General features: G+C 39.7%; 1 protein-coding gene and 1 pseudogene across 8 annotated transcripts in view; both read left to right on the top strand.

Annotated features, from left to right (window-relative positions):
• Positions 1-2,536: 2,536 nt before the first annotated feature.
• LOC148936959 (uncharacterized) lies at positions 2,537-9,824 on the top strand (annotated as a pseudogene).
• Positions 5,532-25,398, top strand: part of LOC148936960 (uncharacterized) — a 25,248-nt gene continuing 5,381 nt past the window's right edge. Inside the window, exons 1-3 of one of the 8 annotated variants that reach the window (XM_089075433.1) lie at positions 5,533-5,767; positions 6,044-6,181; positions 12,252-12,299. In XM_089075433.1, coding sequence (XP_088931559.1) covers positions 6,088-6,181; positions 12,252-12,299 — 142 coding nt within the window. In that variant the 5' untranslated portion in view covers positions 5,533-5,767; positions 6,044-6,087. Of the gene's footprint in view, positions 6,182-8,487; positions 12,514-12,591; positions 12,805-25,398 lie in introns of those variants that run through there. The other 7 variants (XM_089075440.1, XM_089075438.1, XM_089075436.1 and 4 more) reach the window with 7 other exon arrangements.

The raw sequence follows: 25,398 nt of genomic DNA on the forward strand, positions 1-25,398 counted from the left end.
TGGACCCCAAGGAATTCACCTGTCTAATAAATATAATAAATACGACAGAAGAACTCGTGGAAATAAGCACCAATGGTAAACTTTGTTGTATCCCGTATGGGCTACAACGATAATATTAAAGATAGTCGGGTTCGTTAAGCCTAAGGAGTTGGGACTCCGAGCAGGATCAAAAGAATGTAAGGGCCTTCTTGAATTCACTAACACACTTTCTTTATTTTAATTGGTTTATTTAATAAATGCACAAATTCTTGAGTTTAGTATTTCTTATTTTATTACTTTACACACGGTTAAACATCGGCGGGCGGCTCGGCGCGTATCGCGTTACTCTGGCGGCCGACGACCGAGTATGTCACCTGAGACGCTGATAGTACGGCTCGCGTGAACTTCGTCGCGCTTTTGTAATATCTTGCGCGATGTTTATAATAATGATTCCGAACGACACGTTATTCTTGACTCTCTCGACTCCGCCTTGTGTAACCAGTTATATAGTTTGATCGATGCTCGATCAGCATTCTGATCGGTTGCGTCGATCGGTTGCGTGATATTGATTAATCAATATTACGCTCGGTTTGATCATCAAATTTAGGAATTTGCTGATAGACTTTTTCGCAATGTTCTCGCGTGATGCATTTCTGCGGTCTTTCGAAAGACTGGTCGCAATTTCGGCGGTCACACATTTGTGTCGTCTTTCGAAAGACTTTTCGAGATTCATGCGGCCTAATTTTGTTGCCATGCGGACTACTTTTATTATTGGTTGTAGATCTGGCTACAACAATTTAGAAGAGATAGAGACGCAGAGTGCTGAAATGCTCAATACTGTGAAAAAGGACACCGAGATTATAGGCGAGAATAATTACGCACAGATCACTTTAACATTAAAGAGAAAGAAACGTTGGAGCAAATATGTAATGATTACAGTGATATATTTCATTTGGAAGATGACTCTCGCACACGATCGCGGTGCAACATGAGATCACCACGCGCACGGATAGCGCATCGGTCAACGTCCGATCGTACCGCGTGCCCGAAAAGCATAAGGCGAAGGTGAGTAAGCAGATAACGAAAATGCTCTAATGCTAAAAAATTATTCGACTAAGCACAAGTTAGTGAAACGCAATATTGGTTGTTCCGATACGTCCGGATACCTAAACTACGCATTGTCATAGATTTTCGGAAACTAAATAATTTAACAATAAGAGACTCGTTTCCGTTATCGAATATCACGGACATTCTCGATCAGCTCAGGAATACGAAATACTTCTCGACGCTAGACCTCGCGTTACCTCGGGTTACCATCAAATAGCAATGCACGACAATAATAAATGCCGTATTACATGCACATGTAGAAGAGAGGGAAAGGGAGAGAAAAGAAAGAAAAAATGCATAAGCGACACACACACACACACAAAAGAGAGAAATTATAAAATGCACTTACCTTAATGTTAACGGTGGCAACACCTCCATATGTCGTACCCTGTCACAAACGAGGACTGATAAATGCGATTGGCGCGATAAGCAAAACGTTAAGCGACATAGGAAAAATAAAAATTAACAGGAAATGTAAACTAACAACGCGCGAAGTAACATTAGTGACGAAGCGACAACTGTCGACGAGATACATACAGACACAATTACCAAACTTTAATTTAACGCTCACGCCACGCGACATGCGGAATTAATCAATCGATAAAAAATATTAAGTTACAACCGATAATAAAGAATCCACACGAACTCGCTAGATTAAGCATATTAAAAGACGAAGTAAATAAACAGGTAGACAAAAATATGTATACATTCAGAAATAGCCATTTTATATATCCGATTAGCTTTAGCGGATTAATAGTAATTGTAATCGCGACCGTTATAATAATTGTAATTGTAAGAAGAAAGAGAAATTATAATAAAGAACCTCCTGTCGCAACATCAAAGGTTGCGACGAAGCAATGATGTACTGAGAGCAAATGTAAAACAAATGTAAAATAGATGTAAAAAAACAAAATAGCAACTCATGTAAAACTTAATTATAAGATTAATATAAGCATTACGAAATATTATTGTACGACTAGTATAAGCGCTAAATTAAAAGAAAATTCCCCCTCGTTTTCTTTTTCCAAGGGGGGAAGGGATGTTGCGAGGCAACCTGAATAACGTAATCCGACCTCGTGACATCGCCGAGAATTCTGACTAACCCGAGAATTAAAATATGTAATTAAAATACGAATTAAAAATAATAAAGAATAATGCGCGAACGCGCCGATTGCATCCGATGTGCAATTCGGCAAGGACACTGACTCCGACAACACGTGTCGAAACGCTGACGCACCAAATAACGTTTCGACACGAGGACGCGCCGAAGGCGTGTAACAGCGGAGAGATAAAAGAACCGAGAGGCGCGCTTAGATCAGGCGTGGGCTTAGATTCAGAGGCGCGGACGCACGAGTACCGACGCGTAGAATCGGAAGGAAGTGTGAAACGATAGTAATGGGTGACTCGAAATCAGCGAAGACCCAAGTCGGTTAAATAAAATACTTTATTCTGTTATAATCGTGTGGTTGTGTGCTCCCTTCCCCTCTTCCACACTCCCGAGTCTGAATCTATTCTTAATTATAAAAATAATAAAAATAAATTATTAGCAAGTTGTCTTTGGAATATTGCTATGCGATTTACGAATAATAGAGAATGCGGCGTTCTTGAAGCTGCCGATACATTGTTAAGTATTCCTTTATATAGAACTGATCGAAATACAACTATTAAATGGTTAGATGTTAAAAATATGATCCAGAAAATTGAAAAGTTGTAAGGATATTGAAATTCTTGACAATGAATCTACGAATATATTTTGTCCGTCTGTAATAGATTATCATTATCCAAATAGACCAGAAGAATTGGAACATATATCTCTTTATGAATTTATGCAATGGTATGATATTACAAAAACTAAATCACCAAAATGAAGATATTGAATAAAGATATTGAAAAACCATAAGATAGGAAGAAATTATTATCTTAAACAACGGCAACGTAAACATTTAATTAATCATTACAGATATGACATTCATATACAGTCAGAAAAATATTTTCTTGCACTATTACTTATGTTTCAACCATGGCGGAAACTAGATAATCTTAAAAATGGATGTAACACCTACAAAGAATCATTTCACAGAATTAAATTACATCTTGTAGAAGCATTACAATATCACGAAAAATTAGAAGAATTGAAAACGGCATTTAAAACTGCAAAACAGTTAGTTCAGAAATATCTAGATAATAAATTGCAAAAACAACAAGATGCATCTCAAGATGATCCAGAAAATGCAATAGATGTGCAAAACATAGAGGCGGGTGAAGCCATGCAGGACTTTAAAGATCTTGAAGCTAAAATTAAAAAAGAGGATGTTTCTAAAATGATAATAAAATTAAACACGGATTAAAAGAGAGTATTTGATAGAGTTATTAGCACTATTAAATTAAATAAATCAGTATTACGATTATATGTTAGCGGTGAAGGTGGTACTGGAAAAAGTTTTCCAATTAAGACTATTAAATGTTAGATAAAACAAAATCTTAATAAAGAAACTGCTGTAGCAGCACTTACAGGTATTGCAGCATTTAATATAGACGGTTTGACAATTCACAGATTGTTTCAATTACCTGTTGAACATATTCCTAAATATAAACAATTATTATCTAATTATTATCTGATGTATTGGAAGTTCTACGAGCGGATTTAAATGATGTTATACTTTTTATAATAGATGAAATATCAATGATATCTAATTTAATTTTAATATATATCATTACACATACATCTTCGATTATCCGAAATATATGACACTACTGAATGTAATGATGACTGGTTTGATAGAAAACATATTCTTTTATTTGAAGATCTTCTTCAACTACTTCCTGTACGAAGATTTTGTTTTTGTTCATTTATTGAAAAAAAAAATTTATTGAAAGAAAGAATAAATATATTGGCACTTTAGGAACCATTAATTTATGGACTGCATTATTTGAATATGATGAATTGACAATTAATATGCAACAGCAAGGAGATATCGTGAATTATTATCGTATTGGTTTATTGACAAATTCAGATCATGAGATTCTTCAAAATAGAAAAATATTCTTTACGAATATTCCTTTTAATTCAAGATTGGATGAAATATGTAATTTTATTATCAATTTATCAATTGACACTGTGTGTTTACTTCCTACTTGTCATATGTGTAATATTTTAAACATTGTTGAATCGTATTAATTCAAAAGAAATATTATTAATTGAAGACACGATAAATTGTATTCCATACATAAAAAAGAAAGTATTGAAAATATTATCGAAAAATGATGAAGATGATACTAGAACAGCTGGACTTTCGAAACAAATTATTATTAAGATTGGAGCAAAAGTAATGATAAGACGTAATATTGATGCTAATTTGGGACTGGTAAATGGTATAATCGCGAAAGTAATATTAATTATTCAAGATATAAATACTAAATATGTAGAAAAGATCGAACTTTTATTACCTACAGGTTCAGAATACTTGAATCAGCGTTAAATTTCAAGTGATGGATAGAGCTTACATTATCAGAAAACAATTTCCATTATCATTAAGTTATGGAATCACTATTCATAAAAGCCAAGGATTAAGTTTACAAAATGCTGTTATAGACATTGGTAATTCTGTATTTAATGCAGAACAAGGTTATGTTGCTTTGTCACGAGTAACATCTAAAGAAGGTTTGTATTTAATTAATTACAATCCCTCATCTAGAAAAGCTAGTGAAGATACAATTATTGAATATAATCGATTAAAACAAACATATAAATCAGAAGCGAAATTGATTATTATTTCAAAACAAAAATATACTAAAATAAAAGATACTTTATGGACATTACCAAAAGTTATTTCTTCTGTTCAAAAATCACATGAAACGATTCAAAAAAATATTGTTTGGGTAATACATGGATTTCAAAATAAGAATAAAGTTTCATCTTACACAAATGCAGTTTTGCAATGTCTTTTGCATTTAAATGTTATTAGAAAACTTTTTAAATGTTATTAGAAATTTTTGAGTGTGATAAATTAAATGTTTTAGATATTTTAATGAATCGATATGAAAACGGAATATCTGATTTGAATAATTTACAGTACGACAAGATTTAGGAGGTAATTTTTCTAGTTGTATAAAACAAGATGCATTTAAATCTGAATTTCTCATAACTATCTGTGAAAAATATAATTATATCAAAAATCTAGTTAAGCATCAAATATGTTCCACTATACGGTGCAAAACTTGTGATAATACAATTGTTATTACTAATGATAATATTCTTACTTCAATTCCTATTACTAATTTAAAGAAAGACAGTTATGATCTTAATGATTTATTAAATATTATTTTTTCGAGGTGGTATCACTTTTTTTTTTTTGACGAGGAGAAAAAATGCTTTTACGCACCCCTGGAGGTAACCGTTCCCTCCAGGGAGTGTAGGACTCACCCGCTATTCGGGTACTACCCACTAAAAACCATCCTCTATACGAATACAATACAAAGATCTTGAGGGTGGGACCCCGGAACGTCACCAGACACTACTACATCCAGTCATGCTCGGATTACGAAGCCCAACACTCACGGTAATTTAATACTACTTTGTTTGTTACAGATTTCTACAGGACGGACACAGAATCGCCAGGACCAGGACCAAGAAGATCGAGGCCACAGCAAAACGGGATCAACATCGCAGGGAGGAAGAAAGGTAAGTACTTAACTTAGCATAACAAGGGAACTATGGGAATGCTGGAATTCGCAGCCGCATCGATCGACCGACTATGCGGGAGATCAACATTAATCAGCGCGGAATGGCGATCAAACGATTCATCCAGTGGATCGCCTAATGCGCCACGATTCGAACTCCTTGTCTTCTCCTCTCCGCATCTTCTTTATGAGACATAATCTCCTCAACAAAAGAATCAATTTGTCCCCATTCGTCTTTGCCAATTAATAATGTAGATATTAATATGTCTTCCGATAGAGTTACACCGAGCTTACGCTCAATCTCTTCACGAATAGAAGACCATGTCTCACATTGGAACAAGGTATGATCCGCGACATCTCGAGGGGCGTTACAAAATTCGCATCGATCCGTATGCCATTTATCAATTCGATGTAGGTAAGTATTAAAACATCCGTGACCTGTTAAAACCTGCGTCAAACGATAATTAAGAAGACCATTTTTGACAGCCACTCATCAATGTTAGGTATGATTAATCTCCGCGTACGAAAAGCCGGATCGTCCGGAAACATTCCATTCAATTCTCGCTTCCATCGATAGCAGTCTGTTCTCAGTTAGTTTAGTTCTCAGTTTAATCACGTTACGAGCACTCTGCGTAAGTTTACACTGGTGTCTGGTCTCAAGTTCTGAGATCCTAGAATAAATACTCTCCCTGCTCCTCGCAAGTATGGAAAAAGGGAGAATTCCTGCGAGTAGTAGCGAAACCATCAACGAGACAGTTCGGTATGCCGCAATTACCCTCGTCGCGATACACCGTTGAATACGACTTACTATTCTAACATTTTTCCGAGTTAGGACACTGTCCTTAACCCACAATGGGGCACCATATAATAAAATAGAATGTACTACATTAGAGTACAATTTCCTCTTATTAAACTTGGGATTTCTAAGATTAAGTATACCATAAATAGATTAAGCCTAGATAGGACCCACTCGGATTTTCTAGCGACCATTTCAAAATGGTCCGTAAAGCGTCACGAGTTATCAATAATAATACCTAGATATTTCATCTTGTTACCAGTACTGACTTGAACACCGTCTATGGAAAAGGACATAGATGGTTTTCTGATACGGGGAGGACTAAACAATACAGCCTCGGTCTTGTTAGGAGCAACTTCCAGTCCTAAACTTCTAATTTTATTAACGACTAGTTCGCATATTAAATTAGCCTTATACTCCAACTGATTATAGTCCTTGCTAGTAACAATAACAAGAGTGTCATCCGCAAAACAAAGGGTATAAGACCCTAACGGTAATCCTATATTAAGGACGCAGTCATATGTAATATTCCACAGTAAAGGCCCTAGAACAGAGCCCCGTGGAACACCACACGACATGGAAAATGACTTGTTCAATCCGTTCCTTTTAACCACAACTATTTCCCTGTTGGACAAGTAGTCCATGATAATCTTTATCAGATATCCAGGGACCTGTTTATCCAACAGAACTCTTACAATATGTCGCCAAGGTAGCGAATTAAACGCATTACGAATATCAAGGCTAACTGCAACGCAATAATCGCTCTCCGCCGTGTGCGATTGGACTATATTTTGCATCCTAATAAGGGCATCACAAGTGGATCTGCCCGGAAACCATATTGCTGGTGGCTCAATCGGCTACGCAAACCAGACTCAAGATGGAGAACAATTCTGTTAAAAACAATCCTTTCAAACAGTTTGCCCACGTCATTGAGCAAGCAAATTGGGCGAAACGAGGATGATGCTTCGCCCAACTTGCCCGGCTTCCGCAGTAAAACTAAACGCGCACGTTTCCATTCTATAGGAAAAACACTTTCTTTAAGACACTTGTTGAAACAATTCACAAATATAGTAGAATCCGTTGCTATACAAAGTCTTAAAATACGGTCTCGCCGTTATACCATCAAGGCCTGGAGCTGCTTTACGAGAATACGATTTTTTAACAGCTCCAATTAATTCATCCTCCGAGACTTCAGGTATTTCACCCGTAGAGACCACTGTGTTTTTATTCCAAGTAATTTTGTTACTCGTTGGAAATAGGAGTTTAACAATCTCCTCGATTTTATTAAATGACAAATAGTCTACCGGAGCTACATACTCAGTACCACGGAGTTTTTTCGGCACGGTAAGGCCCCACGGATCGTTATTAATTTCTTCAAGTAGATCATTCCATGAAGATTGTTGCGCCTTAGTAATTGCATTCTTGAAGTTTCGTATTTTAATATTGTAACTTCGCAAATCCTCATAATTAGAGTTAGGAGAGTTTCTACGCTTTTTAGCCCGCGTTAGTTTACATCGAGTACTAATGCTGATTCTACGAAGCTCCGCTAGTTCCTCATTCCACCAATAGGCCCTACGAGTATGAGCACCTTGACTCTAGGCATTGTTGAATCACAGACAAAGCTTATCAAGTCAGTGAGCAGCCGCGCATGCTCAGTTGCTCTGTCATTTGCCTGATAGAAATCTAGACTTTTAGAGAAGCTAGATTGGAATTTTTCCACCTCTACCTTCTCCAATTTCCAACTTTTACGCTGAATATATTTATTTCTACGCTAACTACTAGATCTACCATAATGCCAACTAATATATTTATGGTCTGATAAGGACAGCAAATCGCTACGTAATTTCCAGGTAAAATTATCTCGGGATACCGCGTCAGATAATAAAGTTAAATCTATTATTGATCCACCGCGATCATTCACACAAGTAAATTGCGGACTATTATTCACAACAGTAAGGCCAATGGAATCCATCTATTGCTTCATTAAAATGCCTCTATTATTAGTAATTGAGTCTCGCCAACTCGTCGAACGAGCATTAAAGTCTCCAACTACAATAATCTTATCAAATAAATAATCACTGAATAAGTAATATAATTCGTCTAAAGATACACTTCTTCCAGATTCTTCCAGAGTCTTGCTAGGTGAGAAATAGCAACTGATCATTAATGTTACGTCCAGCCCGAGGTAAATATTTTTTTTTTAAATGGATGGGGCTTGGAAGAACGCCTCTCGCAGGTGGGCGCGCTGAGGCGTCCCTACGAGTCGGACACACTGTGCTGAGCCACGAGTGCGAGTCAACGTCTTGAAAAAGACGCTATGACTTCGACTGCGTGACGTGCGTCCGTAATTTAGGCAAGAGAATTCAATCTCTTTTGCCAGGGACAGGACCATACGCGAATCTTGGGATAACGAGGAATGAAAGAGGGAGCAAATAACTAAAACGATAAATAATTTAAATTTTACATGTAATTAATAATTTTAAACGATTACAAGGTTAGCTAGCTACAAGATCGTGTCATTATTTCTTGCGTTGAAATACATTTACTGACGATATATTTATATTTGAAAAAATAATAAAACAAGAAGGGTGTTACGTACAGAAATTCATGTAATATAAATGTTCTAAAAATTGACGGATGTATTGTTTGATTTCTGTGTACAAATTCTATTAGTTTAGTATTTTTAATCTGTTATTAATCTATTTAAATTTATATTTTGTTATCTGTGTGTGGTTGTTTCGGAGAGGAGGTCGGGTTTTCGATAGTGAGGTCTAGGGGAGGAGGGGAAGGAGTCCGGAGTTCGCAGAACTCGTCCAAGGATTTCTGAGTGCGGAAATCTAGATATATCTGGAGGTTAGTGTCATGGCGCTCTGGGAAGAGTACGCTGAAATCTGGGGGTGATCCAGATTCAGATGGTTTGATCGGGGAATAGGACGGAGGAGATATGTATAAATAATGGGATCTCCTGCTGGAACAACTCGTGGTTTCTTCATGTGTCAAAACCTCGGATGTCCTAGACGAGGGATAGTTCCCTGATTGACGAGCTCGCTTGTTGCGACGGTAACGGAGCCTCTTCAGGGCTCGCCTCCGTCTCCGAGCGTCGGAAAGAGTGGATGATGCAGCTTTCACTAGAAGAAATGGATTTGGAATATGAAGGAAATGTCATTAGTCGTGAACCTTAAGGCTATCGCTGAAATATTTCAGGAAACCGAAAGATCCGACAGAGGAGAGAAATTAAAAAGGGAAAGAGAAAATTGTAAGAGAGGAGAGAAAAAAGAAAAGAATAGATTTCTCGAATTACTCGGCAGCCATGAACCTGCTGAGTACTCCGCAACGCATAGGGAGCCCGAGAGGTTCGACGGCTGAAGCCAACAGAGAAGAAGTAGATTTTGTCGAATTATTCGGCAGCCATAAACTTGCTGAGTGCTCCGCAACGCATAGGGAGCCCGAGAGGTCCGACGGCCCAAGCAAAGAAAGAAAGAGAAAAGAAAAAGAAAAAGGGAGTAGAAGTGTAAGGAGAACGGCAGAGGGTAGAAAGGATGTAAGGGAGGAATGAGGAAGTATAAGGAGAAGAGACCCGAAAACTATTATTAGAGAATTTTTCTATGTGTAATTAAACTTACTATTATTCTGGAATGCCGGAGACTTGGGACCTGCGAGATGATGAAGGCGGTAACGGTGTCACCAGGAAACTTGATCACTTGTACTTGTACTTGGTGAAATTGTTGATTGTTATTTTCGACTGACACCGACTAATTGAATTATTAACAACTGATAAACTGAAAATGTTCTGACCGCGTGAAAAAAAGAAGTAGCAGTGTATGTTCCGTGCCTTTAAGGGCACTATATATATATGATTTCGTTGAGGAAAACATCTGTACACGTGTTGTTTTTCCGCGATTAGGATAATAGGGATTATCCGCTTAGTCAAATTCTTAGTAACCGACTCCCGGAAGAGATCAGTTGCGTAACCGTCGCGATCGTAACAGAACATGTGTCATCCGTTTATCTGCTTAACTAAATTCTAATAACTGATATCCGAAAGAGAAGAATCGTGCAGTCGTCAAGATGTAACATCGGTGTACTTCCGCGATTAGGATAATAGGGATTATCCGCTTAGCCGAATTCTAGAAACCGATCCCCGGAAGAGATCAGTTGCGTAACCGTCGCGATCTAACAGAGTAACAGAACATGTGTCACTCGTTTATCCGCTTAATTAAATTCTAATAACAGATACCCGAAAGAGAAGAATCGTGCAGTCGTCACGACGTAACAATTAAGCAATCATTTATATTCATTGCTATATATCCATCACCACATTTAACCCTAGAAAAAGTAAATATAGACTCAGAATTCAGAACGAGAATAGCACATTTCGCATCATTAGATAAAAATCAATCGCCTCTATCATCGGTCTTATATGGTTCCGATATAAAAATTACATTAACATTAAATTCTTTGGTATATTGGAACATCAAGTCGTGCCCTTTTCTACAGTGATTCAGATTTATTTATAGAGACCTAAAGCTCATTAGTATCCATATTAGTATCTACATTAGATGTATCCACGAGTTTATGAATCGGCTTAATTTTATCAGGGTGTTTTAAAGCATGACATTTATTTGTGCCGAGTTTATGATCCGATTGCAGACCTGCCTCAAAACACAAAACACATTTAGGGTCTTTGTCACAAGTACTAGCTTGATGTCCCTTCTCTCTTTGTCACAAGTACTAGCTTGATGACCCTTCTCTCCACACACAATTATAACATGACCTGGATCTATTTATTGTACTTTTACAGGTGCGACTTAGATGACCGAATCCTAAACATCTATAACATTGTATAGGTCTCTCTTCTTGTAATTCAACTTTAACTTCCGTCCATCCTAGACTCATGATTCCTTCTCTGGTTAATTTAATTGCAGTTGCTAATGGGCAACATATCCATACGATTGAAAGTTTATTATTCATCCTTCTAGCTTGATTAATTTCATGGTATTTACATTTGCCTTACGTCGAAACAACAGCTATTACTTCTTCTCTTTTAATTGAGTTATCAACTCCTAAAATTTTAATGCTCGCCATTTTGATAGGACGCGAAATTTTAACGCTCGGACTAACTAACTGCCTAGCCTTAGCCGCGAGTTTATCCGCCTTTTCGGCATTATTTTCTCCATGGACTTCAAGAAACAAATCGCCAGATTGGGTATATCTGGTCCTAATGCGCTCAATACTAAATTCAGATAATGATATCATTTCGCGTATTTTATAAAATATTTCATCACAAGACTTACCGTCCGAAGTCTTAATTATGGCTGTCGTCCTTGGAGGTCTGCGTTTGTCTCCCGGGATTCCCCTTCTCCTTGATGAGTTCGACGGAGCAATAACATCCTTTATCTTAGTATCCTTGCGTCTTTCTTTCCTTTCCTCACGAGGGGTTCCCTTCCCTCTTCTCCCCTGACTAGAGAGGAGCGAAGAAGTGAATCTCTCACTTCCTTTTTTCCTTTCCTTTTCCTCCTTCTCCTGCTGACTTGAACCCATTCCGCTTCAGTATCTGTTGCCGTTACGGCTAACGTCTCCGATATCGAGGAGTCAGTTTCCCTTACAGATTTCTTCCTCAATGATGGCCACTCTTTCTCAGTTCTAAGTTTCCTATTAATATCTCTAATGTTATCCTTTTGTTTTACAGGTAAAGGAGTTCCTGAGTCCACATCGCTATGGATGTCATCCGTCACAGGTAAGTGAACACCATATACATTATTTAAAGAGCGTATAACATTTTCTGTTATTAATGATATTAACTCTTTTTTATCTATTTTCTGTTTCCTAGCCTTATCCTTTTTCTTGCTAGTAAGAGCACACACTTCATTGTAATTTGGACTTCTTCTCTTAGGGGGAGAACCCGGGGGTGAAAGCATCTTGGACGATGTGGAAGGAGCTATTAGTTTTTCGTAGTACTCCCTTGTTTTTTTATTTTCAAGCTTTAACTGCTTGTTATCTTCCTTTAAACGAGCTATTTCCTCTTTCAGGAATTTAATCTCCCTCGCCATATTGGAAGCCGATTGCCTGACTCTATCGTCAGTTCCACCGGCCTCAGCACGTTCAAAAAGAACACAAGTAATTTCTTTGATCTTGTCAAGACTCTTCTTCATTCTGCCACTAAATTTCCCCTGGATCCTCGAGGATTTAGATCGCATCTCATCCATATAATTAGCCAACTCAACAGCCTAGGAACCCAGGCGGTAAGGCGCATGAATAGGCGGCCGGCTGAGACAGCTATTCACGTGCTGTCTCAGAGCTGGCCACTTCTCCTCCCGATGGAAGAGGGCCAACTTGGTTCTTCTCCGGAAGGAGGAGAAGCCTGAGGACTCCCCGTTCGTATACAGGCCCATTTGCCTGCCAGACGAGGTGGGAAAGCTGTTCGAGCGAATAATCGCCGCCCGTCTCGTTCGGCACTTGTCCCTGGATGGTCCCAACTTATCGGGGGATCAGTTTGGATTCCAAGAGCCGATCCACGATTGACGCGATTCAGCGCGTTCGTGCCCTCTCGGACCAAATCGTTGATGGGGGGGGGGGAGTGATGGCGGTTGCGGTGTCCTTGGACATCGTCAACGCATTTAACTCCCTCCCTTGGGAAAGGATTGGGGAGGCGATGAATTATCATCACCTTCTCCCATATATGAAGGAGGTCATCTGGGACTACTCAGGGACAGGACGATCGGGTTCCGCGACAAAGCGGGACTCTATCGCGGGCGGGGAGTATATTGCGGGGTCCCGCAGGGCTCGGTGCTTGGGACCTGGCATATGATAGGGTGCTTCGCATGGCACTCCCCCCTGGCTGCCACATTATGTGTTACGCGGATGATACGTTGGTGGTGGCTGGGGGGGATGACTGGGATGGGGCCGCTGGTCATGACCAATATGGCTGTGGCTAGCGTCGCAAGAGCGATCGCGGCGATGGGGCTGGAGGTGGCGCCCCACAAAACGGAAGCAATATTCCTGTATAAGAGAAGACGTGGAGTGCCGCCTCCGGCATTCGTGCGGATAGGGTCAGCCCGCGTTGGGGAGGGACCGAACCTAAAATATCTCGGTCTCATCCTGGATGGACATTGAGGGTTCGAGACTCATTTTAGGTCTCTGACCCCCAGGTTGGGTAGGATGATGAACGCGCTGTGTCGTCTCTTGCCCAATCTCGGTGGTCCGGGCGGTGATCCGCTGTGCGGCGCCTATATGTGAACACCGTCCTGTCGGTGCTCCTGTATGGGGCACCGGTTTGGGCGATCGCAATGGCGGCCAGCCGCCACATAAGGGCGATGGCAAACGCAGTTCAGCGCCGTATGGCCGCCAGGGTCGCCCATGCATATAGGACGGTGTCACACGCGGCGGTCACGATCCTCGCTGAGGTCCCTCCTGTGGATCTCATGGCCCTGAAGCGCGCTGAAGTCTATCGGCGCACCAGGGCGCTGAGGGGGGAGGAGATAGTCCCCGCGGCGAGGGCTGTGATAAAGATTAGAAGGGAGGAACGTACTCGGATCATGCTGCAATGGCAGCAGAGGTTGGAGGATCCGGGCGCGTTTGGCCGCAGAACCACCGAGATCTCTTCTCACAGAGTGGGTGGGAAAGGGCCACGGGGGGCTGACCTTTAGGTTGGCGCAGGTGCTCTCCGGACACGGATGTTTCGGGGAATACCTGTGCCGAATTGGGAAAGAGGTTGCCGAAGTATGTCGGCATTGTGGGGCGGCCCGGGACACGGCGCGGCACACGCTGGAGGCATACATTTATGGCATGGGTCTATTCCGTAATCCTTTGTTAGAGTCATTTATGATGCAGATAGGGTGGTGCCGCCTGACAAGCTGCTTCTCGGCTTCTGCACTCGTTATTAGGGTTTCTTTTACAGCGGGGAAGTAGCTGCACCGCGGTGTGGCTCCCATGATGGGCGAACCGCTTTACTACTACGCGCGGCATGAATAACGCAATCAACATTGAGCAAGACGGTTCTATCTCGATAATGAAGGACGTGACCATGGAACAGGAAGAAGACTCGAGTAAACCTCGAATTGTTAGCAACGAGGAGGTTTTGGTGAGAATAGAACGGCTTTTTCCTATTACGCATCCTCACAAAGGAGGATTCCGGGGGACGACGTTAGTATGTCTCCAACTATCGGAGTATGTCAGAGGCGAGTTTGACCGCCTCAGACATAAGAGCCCTAGCTCCTCCAAAGCAAAGAGGCAGACCGAGGGGACCTAATTATAAGCCCCCCCCTTCCCGCAAGCCTTCTCCAATGGAGGCAAATCCTTCACGGACAGTGGATGAGGAGAGTTGGTTTGTCACAATCGAACTCATTCGAGTGCCTCTTGATGTGCATGCGCCTTTTTTTTTGTATCATTATGTTAAAAAGTTTAACGTCACTCTTACTACACGGACTCGTACCCCTCCGAAGGGCGGACATCCGTGCCCCAGGCTAGACGGTGCTGCAATTTACCCTATGCAGCTCCCGGTATGGGAGAATATGGCCACATAACTCCCCACACACGCCTTCAGTCCCCCTTCAACCCCAGCATTGGCTCCAGCCACTGGGAGGAGAGCGGCCATCACGACATGGGGGTTCTTTGCCTACACCCTCCCGAAGGAGAATACAGGACTTACGGTTACCCGTATTATTACCCCAGAGGTCGCGACGCCAAGCCTCAACCTTCCAGCGCGGTCGGGGGGCTACTACTACTCCCTTGGCTAGTCTGCCGGGAATATCCGGAAGCCCTCCACCACGTCTGACTCATCCATCACACATTCTCTCTCTCCCATGCACACTAGCTCGGATACTCCGGGTTCGCGAAGCCCGTATCGCTCCCCCCCCTGAGGGGGGGACGGCCCCTGGAGGAGAGGTGGTATCACTCTCATATCACCTATATAAAAATTGTATAGAAAGATATAATATTAAAAAAAAAATTAACATTAACATGAGAAATACTTATCATTTGTTTATAATTATTTTCAGAACAAAATAGTAAATTAATAAAAATAGATCAATTTAATTTGCGTGCAGTACAACTACAATATCAGTAAGGGGACAATTTTATAAGGTAATAAATGCTATTTTTCATGGATCATCTATTAAAAATGATCATTATACAAGTATATGTAGAGATCATAACATCACGTCTAATGGATGGATAGACATTGATGATGCGCAAATTAACAAGAAAAAATGGCCTAGAAGAGCAAAAAATGTGTATATATTTTTTTTAAAAAAGATTATTAAAAAATAATGACTGAATGCTGATTGTTTTTTCTAGTATATATAAAGTAAAAAAATGTTTCAAATATGCTAAATAATAAATACTATTTGTTACTAAAAAAATGAGTGCTAGCTTAATAAAATTACCTTTTAAAAAAGGTAAAAAATAATGCCAAGTTCACGCGCCTGTTTTCTTATTTATGTAAAAGAAAGAATTTTATACAAAAATTTTCACCTACAAAAGTCTTTTTAATAATAAATTTTATATTGGTACAAAAGATGTGATATCTTCATATCACAGAGAACTAGTGCTAACTTCTAATTTAATAAAATAAAGAGAGCTTTACATTGAATACATTTTATTTTGTAGTTCATTTTTATTTGAAAAATCGTTTCACTATTTCTACATGATATCAAAAATTGGCACAAACTTTTAATTATATGAAGTAGAAAAGAAACTTTGCAAAGGTGAAAAAAGATGTTATCAATCCAAAATTAATGTCAATTTGTAGTTGCCAAAAAAATTTTATTGAATTATTGTAGTTGTGTTTATATAAAAATAAAATATAAAAGAAAATCTGAAAAAAAAACGACATACAAAAACTTAGCGCTTGGGTCGCATTAAAACTACTTTTAATAATAATAAATTATGTAACAGACAAATAATTTTTACTACAATTTATTTTATTTTTAATTTCATAATTTGTTCTAAATTACAACTAATCGTGCTACTTCATCTGTTCAGATAATCTCCGTGCCATTATTCTTTTGGTACATTTAATTCCAGTTCCGAATTCTGTGAGAAAGAGAAAGAAAAAAGATATAAGTTCATTACAAACTATAAATATTTATAAATTGAAAGTTTTTTAGCATATTTGTTTATATATAACTGCGGAATGTGACTCAAATATTTTAAAATTTAATTTTAGGCAAATATTGATAAGGAAAATTATGTTGATGATTTCTATAATTTCTTCATATTTCCAAATTCATCATTAATACAGATTTGGCCTGTACATTTTATTACATGTGTATTTGTATTTCTTCTACATAAAAAAATAGTATTTTCCTTCTGTTTTTAGGAAGGTGCATTGAAACTTCAATTGAAAAAATAAAAGGCGAAAGGTCTTATTTAACCTTATATTATTTTAATGAAAGGACGATCAATGAATTATTTTATTCAAACAGATAATCAAACTTTGATTTTAAGTAAAAATTCACCAGTTATAGCACTTGATTTGTTCAAAATATATTATATATTTAATGTAAGGTATCCGAAAACATTAATTAATTTTTTTAGTTTCTTGGAAAACTATTTTTTTCAAATATTATTTAAAATAGCACATGGTCTTATATCCTCTACTCATATTAATATTAGATTGTCGGAAAAGGTTGTGCCATTTTGGAGATGAAAATGAGATATCAAATTGAATCATTGAAACGAAATTGAATTTATTCAATCCACGATATTCATATTTTGATCGATGATCTGCTGCCATCGTGGCGGCAATTTCATAATTTCCTTCTCATAAAACTTTTGGGACTTCTGAGCAAAAAGTTGTCTAGGTGATTTTTGACGTCCTCCACAGAAGTGAATGATTTTCCCTGAAAATTATTCTGTAGAGTGCGAAACAAATATGTATCTGATGAAGCAATATCGGGAGAATATGGTGAATATGGCAAAACATCCCAATCTAAGCGTAACAGTTTTTGACGAGTCTGCAAAGATGTATGTGATTTCGTGTTATTGTGATGAAACATAACACCTTTTCTATTCAATACCGGCCGCTTTTCTGCAATGACGCGCTTCAATTTCTCTAATTGGGTACAGTATTTATCAAAATTAACGGTCTGATCTTGCGGAAGCAACTCGTAATAAATTACTCCAAGGTAATCCCATCAAATCGATAATAGCACCTTTTTCGGGTGCAAACCAGCTTTGGCCACGATTTGGATCGGCTCGCCGCGCTTTTGTCATGACCGTTTTCGCAGGACATTTTCGTATAAAATCCATTTCTCATCCCCAGTAACCATGCGCTTCAGGAAATCGAATTATCGAATTGGTAACACTTCAGCAACAAATCACACGTAGAAATTCGTTCGATGAGATTCCGCTCAGTCAACTCATGCGGCATCCAAATATCGGCCTTGTTCATCCCCAAGCGTTTCAAGTGGTCGGCGACGATTGAATGGTGTATATTTTCTGTGATCTCCTGCATCGTGAGATCGGTCATTCGACACCATAGCCAAGAGTTGATCATCGACATCCGCGAATGGTCGTCCAGAGCGAGCAGCATCGGTCACATTCAAATCCAGAATGGAAACGCGCGTATTATTTTCGACTTGTGCGTTCACTAATGGCATTTTCCCCATAGACATTACATATTCTCTTTCGACGAGCATCCGCAGCGTTGTCCTTCTGATAATAATATAATAAAATGTGCCGAAAATGTTCTTTCTTGTAGTCCATCTTTACGCGATTGCAACACACAACGCAATCTGTGCAATCAAATTTTAAGCATTTAAGCAGTAAAATGTTAAGCACAATGTTCTTTTTCAAATAATATATAGAAGTCATATCAATTTATCTCATATCATTATTATATCATATCATTTATATTGCCAACGTCATCTATCGGAGAAACAGCACAAAATTTTTCCGATAACTTTTTCAAATATTACTCCAATATCATAGGCATAAAATATTTATATAATATATATTTTTTATTATATATTTGTTTGTTTTATTAATTAAATAATAATTGTATATTGTTTTCTTTTTTTTTAATTTTTTCTGCTTTTTAAACTTATGAAAATGAACTTAAGTAATGAACTGAAATAATTTTTAGGAATTCGTAAAATTAAGATTAGTGAATTTGCTCACCTAATATATAAATATATAACATTGGCTGCGTTTCGATATTACTGCCAGTACTGAAAATATATAATTCAGGTCACGTATATTATAGATTTTCAATACTTGCAGTGAATATCGGAACGCAGCAATTATCTATTAGTTCATTATCTAAGTAGTCATTATCTAAGTTCATTACCATAAATTTAAAAAACAAAAAGATAAACAACAGTTATTATTGGTCATATTGTTTCAATTAGTGATTAAATTTTATTTCAAAAAGTACAAATGAATGTAATTACTTAATTTAACTTTGTGGCAATTTTTTAATTTAGTTTTATGTAATTAAATAGATATAATAGATAAATGGTGATATAATGGATTATATATATATATATAAATAATCCATTATATCATCATTTATATATATTTGTTATATTACTTTATTACCATATATATATATATATATATATATATATATATATATATATATATTGTTCTTTTTAAGAAAAATTCGATGTATTACATATGTATTAACAATTAGGGATCCGGATCGAAATGAAATTTCGATCCGGTTACGGTTACAATCCGAAACTATATCAAATTTTCGGTTTCGGTTTCGATTCCGGTCCTTCTACTGATAACGATGACTGTAACCATTTGAATTTTGGTCTTTTTCGATTTCGGTTACGGTTATGGATATATTATATTGTGGTTGTGTTCCGTTATGTGGTGTTAACTAATGTAATAGTTTAGTATCTGCAATGCGGTGGTCGGCTATGTTGAGGTGATTGTTGCCAACGTGGATTGTTGAGATGTAGTGCTGCTCGATTGGACTCGGCGTAACCAGTTCGCTGTTGTTCACGCTCAGGCGGAAAGGGGCGACTGGCGCGAAAGGGAAAGGAAGGTTTTCGTGCAGGTTCCCAGAATAAGGCAATCTTAAATGTTCATTGTATATTTCTCATGGTAAGGCTACAAAAGGCGAACGAAGACATCAAGAGCGTGGCGCGGGGATTTGCGTTCCCCGCGTGTTCAGCGTGCGGCCTGAGGTAGCTGAATCGCGAGATTCCTCGCGGAAGCGCTATGCTCGCCTCTCGCGGACACCAGCCCCGCCGTGATGAGCGGTCCTGGCGCGGGTTGTCAGCACGCTTCCGACGAAGCCTCAGTCTGAGAGGCGATGTGATAGGAGGCCGGCCGGTGGTCTCGTCGGGGCGTCCCTGCGACGATGCTCCCTAAGTCTAGCGGAATGAGGCGCCACGGATTTCTGGTGGGCTTAGGACGTTGTCCGGTAAAGCCTTGAACAGGCGGGCAGTGATGCGCCGCAATCTGCGGCGAGATCCTCGCCCGTTGCGGGGTAGATGGCTCGCTGCGTGCGTCCCTACGGGCCGGGAAGCTGATGTTACGACCTGGCGTAGGCAGGAAAGTCCGAGGAGCTGCGCTCGGGCGTGGTGGTGTCCGCGACGCTGACCCGGACGTATGGCTATCTCAGCTGATGATGAGGATGTCGAGAGGGCGCCGAACAACTCGACTAGCTGCTCTTGCCTGGAGGCCGTGGGGCGATGGTCGTCCCTTGTCGCAGGCGGCGCGGGCTCTGGCGCGAAGTCGCCGACGATCCGGCATGCGTCGGTGCCTGGATGTCTCGCTGTCCTCCCAGCCGGGAAGTCCGCTCAGTGCTGGTCCTGGCGGCGGGGGTAGGCCTTCCCGCGGTGATGGCTGCCAGCAGGTTGCTCGGGCACGGGCGGATGCGGCTGCGAGGTCGGCGGCGGTGAAGAGGCGGCTGCGACGTGGTGGCGGAGTCTTGATCCCCGGGCGGCGTACTCCGGTGTCGTCTCCGCGGCGTGGCTTTCCTCCGGTATCGGAGGCAGCAGCTCGTTCGGTTGCCTCTCGGCAGGGATACCGGGAGTCTCGCTCAACGGCGTGTACGACCGCTGAGGAGAACTCAGGCGAGAGGAGGCACGGCGTGCACGGCCGCGTCGAAGGGTTGAGGAGATCCTCTATGGCGTGCGCGGTCACTGAGGGGGGAGTACGACCTATTAGTAGTCAGTAACGCCAGCCGCAAAAAAGGCTGTATAATGACCGCAAGCGGTCAGACCTCAGCGCTACTTAAGCCGTGTGCGGGCCCCAGTGCGCACTGAGGGGTAGTGTCGATCGGTGGTGCTGGCCGCTCTTACATAGCGGTGATGTTGCTTTCTGCGCACGAGTAGATGTTCGAACGGCTGGCCATCTCGTGGCGAGCGCGTGAGTTACTCCCGTGCGCGGGCCCACGGTGTCGGCGCGCGCTCGTCGCTGGGCCAGAGTGGCGGTGACCGCCACAATATAATTAAAATCTCGCTTTCCCGCGCGGAGAGCGGTCAGTCGGTTATCAGGAGGAGGAAGCGAGGACGTTGGAGACAGAAATTTGGTTATCAAGTTGTTAGGCTAATTATAAGAGATGACAATAATTATAAGAGATGACAATGATTTATTCAAATAAAGGAATAACAGTGGGGGGTGCGATGGAATGCACCGATCTTTGCGAATGGTCGTGGCCGTGGACGGGTGAGACGGCGATCGGCGCGCATATGGTTGTTTTGATACAAATGAGGTATCGCTTTGGCGGTCGGCGCGATACTGGTCGCTGTGCGAGGTTCGGTGGCGCGAGGCGCGCGCGGCGGTGTCGCACGTGTTCGTCGCGGACCTTTAAATCTGCGGTAATTTAAAGCGTGCACGCGTGTTGCGGGCGTTGTCGCGAGGGTGAGATATTCGCGAGGTCGTTGGATCGTTTAGATCGAAGAACGGGTGGGCCCGTTCCCTGCCGAGAGGGCTCGGCTGACGGGAGGTGTACCCCTCGTCTGTCTCAGAGTGAACTCGGCCAGCCGGGGAGGGCTCCAGCTGTGTGCGGAGAAAGAGGCATCGGTGCCGAGTGTACTCGGCCGACCGGGGCATACCCGGTCGGAAAGGAACGGGGAGAACCCCGATACCACCGGCGGAGAAATCTCGGGAACGGCGGAGTCGGATCGAGCGAACTCGACGCGTTGGGGAGACCCCAACAGCTCTCGGCTTGCCGTGAGAGATTCGGAGATACGGCTTTCGGCCAGGCCAAGCGAACTTGGCGCGTTGGGGAGGCCCCAACAAAACTCAGGCTTTCTATCGGTTTCGGATGCTCGGCTTCCTTGAGACGTGCTCTCGGAAAACGAGCGAGGAACAGGAGTCAACGAGAAGTGATTTCCTGTGGAGAACGATGCCTTTTTATACCCGAGATCGACCTCGGTATTTTCGGTCGGATCGGTCGGATTGGTCGATCTCGAGGTTAGCATCCCTCTCCCCAGGAGCGGAAAAAAAGAATCGGGTATAATTGGTTTTTTGAGAATTATAAGGAATAGGAGCGGGGATGTTTTAAGAGTAGGGAAGGAATTCGATGGGAAGGTAACGGCGCGGTACGGGGGTGGTCACGCGCTTATAGACGCGGTCGTGGCGCGGTGCGGGATGCTCGCTCGCTTGCGTGGCGCGGCGTCGGTGCGGCGCGGGACGCATTTACGCTCGGTGGTACGGCGCGTGGTGCAGCGCGGGATGCGCTAGCGCTTGGTGGCGCGACGCGTGGCGCGGTGCGAGGAAATACCACGAAAAACATATTTTCGTGGTATTCTCCGACGCTTCGGAGTTCGCGTATTATAATGATTAAAAAAAGAGGCATAAATGCCTCTTGCGGCCACTGCCGCACTCCGCCTGTTATTCGGCGGTCCCCGACGGATGATCGGTCGGGGGAAAATCGGAGGAGGAACGGAGCGGAGGGATGCGCTCTATTACATAATTATCTACTGTAAAATTTAATTGTACAAAAAAGAATACAAGTATAATAAGTCGCATATTATAAAAAAGTCATGTTTATTAAAGAAAAAGTTAATCACAATAAATCATGGGAGGTTTCTTCTTGAAACTTGTAAATGGGCAATTTATTTTTACTATATCTATCTATGGAATATTCTAGCGCGAATTAAAAGAACTATATAGATTTATAGAATAAAAGTGCGCTACTCTGTTTCTAGTTTCAAATGCATAGGAGCGTGGAAATGTCCACATTGCCATATACATATGGGCATTTAGGCTTCGAATAATTTAATAAGCTGCCATTAGAAATTTTCCAATTCCTCTAAATAAATAATTCTTAGACGGGGTTTACTAGATCGCAAAGTCGCAATAGCGGTCAAAATATTAGTCGCAACGGTCAATCAGAATGCTTTGATTGACTATCGCGAGTATATTATGACCGCTATTACGACTTTGCAACCTTACTGTAGAACTCATAAAATATTTAACAAATCCAAACCGAAAACTGGACCGAAAATTGGAGCAAAAACTAGAAAAAAAAATTTCGGTCCGGTTACGGTTCCAATCCATTAGCCTGTCCAATATTTCAGTCCGGTTTTCGGTCCGATTAAAATAATGGTTACGATCCGGTTCGATTTCAGTCCGGTCCGGATCTCTGTTAACAATACACATATGTAATAAGTATTTTATATTTTAATAAATATACAGATATAAATAATTTTTATTTATTTATTATTAAATATTGAACTAGTTAATATTAACTGATGTGGTTGCATATCACTGATTGTGCTGATATGTAACCACTGTTTCCTGGAGTTTCAAATATCATTGATATAAGCAGTCATTACTTTTAATTGATTCTTTTGAAATTTCACTGATTTGCAGTGCTATACTTATAACTAATTCAGTGTCTATTCACTCTCTAATAACACAAGGACGTCTTCAGGACGTCCTATGAGCCGGATATCCTGAGGACTTATATACTTATTATGATCCTGAAATGTAAACAGGACGTCCTGTGGACTAGCAATGAGCGTCTCATTACGTCCTCGAGACGTTCTCAGGACATTCTTCACTAAACCTCAAGCTATTCGGAGGACTTTCTTAAGACGATTTTAAGATGACTTCAGGATGACTTCAAGGACATTCTGAAAACAATCGCGTTCCGATTTTGACTGCTAATACTGAAAATCTATAATATATGTGACACTCTTTACGGAAAATAAATGGAAAAAAAATGAAAAAAAATGAGAGAAATTGATGAAAACATCTTTTATCTCCTATCACCGCATGTTTCTAAAATCGGCACCCATCCATTTGGAGATCCTGCTCGATGTCGCTTAATCTCTGCATTAGGCCGAAATCTGCTACTGAAATGAAGAAATAAGTGATTACAGGATTTCGGCTTAAAATATAATAAATTTGGTTAATGAATGTTACTGTATATAAATAGTGTCAATTTTTAAATTTCGATTGCATATGTAATTTTTATAGATAATTTAATTATATATATATATAGAGCCGTGAACCTATATTATGTTTAATGAGAATCATTTTTCTTATGAAAATTATTGTATATATTTTGCTTGTTTATAAATTTGTTAATAATTGTATTAAATATGGGAAAAATTGTTCTTATTTATATAATATAGTTAATTAAGAAAGATAGTAATTAATAATGTTTCATTATTTATTCATTAAAAGTGTCTAAAAAATGACGATTAAATGACGATAATTTCGTAACAAATGTTACATTATTTTACATCATTATTTAGTACTGACGACGAATGACAAAAAATGACCTTAAATCATCGTCATAATGATCATGTTACTTGAGCTAGAATATATTATTATGGTATTTTTAAAATACGTTTTAAGACTGTCAGGACAATGTCAGGATCAACAATTATTTATTGAAAATATGAATGAAAATATAATGAAAATATGAATATAAACAATTATTTATTAAAAATATTTATTGAAAATGTTACATAAATGCGTTATACATAAATGAATCAAGCTTTATTAATTATTACTCGTTAGTTATACAAAACATAAAAATTCTCATTTTGAACATATGAAATAAAATATACATATATAATATAAACTATAAACTCTTTAATGTAAATAATATTTTTTAAATATAATCAATTTTTAAAGAAACTTTATATCTTTATATATATATATATATATATATATATATATATATATATAAAATATATATATACACATACACACATACACATATAATGCATTTTTAACAAATAATTGTTAATAATTCTGACAATGTCGTGACACAGTGAAACGTATTTTAAAAATACTATAATAACATAATCTGGATCAACATTGGTTACATTATGGACGTCCACAGGATTACGAACGAATATGTTTAAGACTTTTTCAGGACGTCACTAAGGATGCTTGTGAGATATTCTAAAGTTATCCTGAAGTCATTCTAAAGTCATCCTGAAAAATTCCTCAGGATAGCTTGAGGAAGGCGTCCCGAGAACGTCTCCAGGTCGTAATAAGACACTTATTTGTTAGTCCACAGGAAATCCAAAAATTTTTGTCTAAGTATAATGAACATGTCCTACATATGTCCTGAAATATTCAGAACTTATACAGGATCATTCTGAGGATGTCCTGTGCTATTAGGGCTGTTTCTCAGTAATAATACACTGATTCGATTTTAGAGAGTAATGAACATCTACTGGAAGGTTTTGTTCTATGTAAGCATATATATATATATATATATATATATATATATATGCGTGCATGCGTGCATGCGTGCGTGCGTGCGTGCGTGCGTGTATAAACATATACATGTATACATTCTTATACTAAAGCCAAAATGGTAAATTATTACAAATGCTACGTACTGTACAATACATTTCCAGTAATTTGCTAAATCTTATGCATACATTTTATTTATCACGATT

The sequence above is a fragment of the Pogonomyrmex barbatus genome, unplaced genomic scaffold (genome assembly GCF_055798465.1).
Source record: "Pogonomyrmex barbatus isolate J1 unplaced genomic scaffold, ASM5579846v1 scaffold19, whole genome shotgun sequence".
NCBI classification, from domain to species: Eukaryota; Metazoa; Arthropoda; class Insecta; order Hymenoptera; family Formicidae; genus Pogonomyrmex; species Pogonomyrmex barbatus.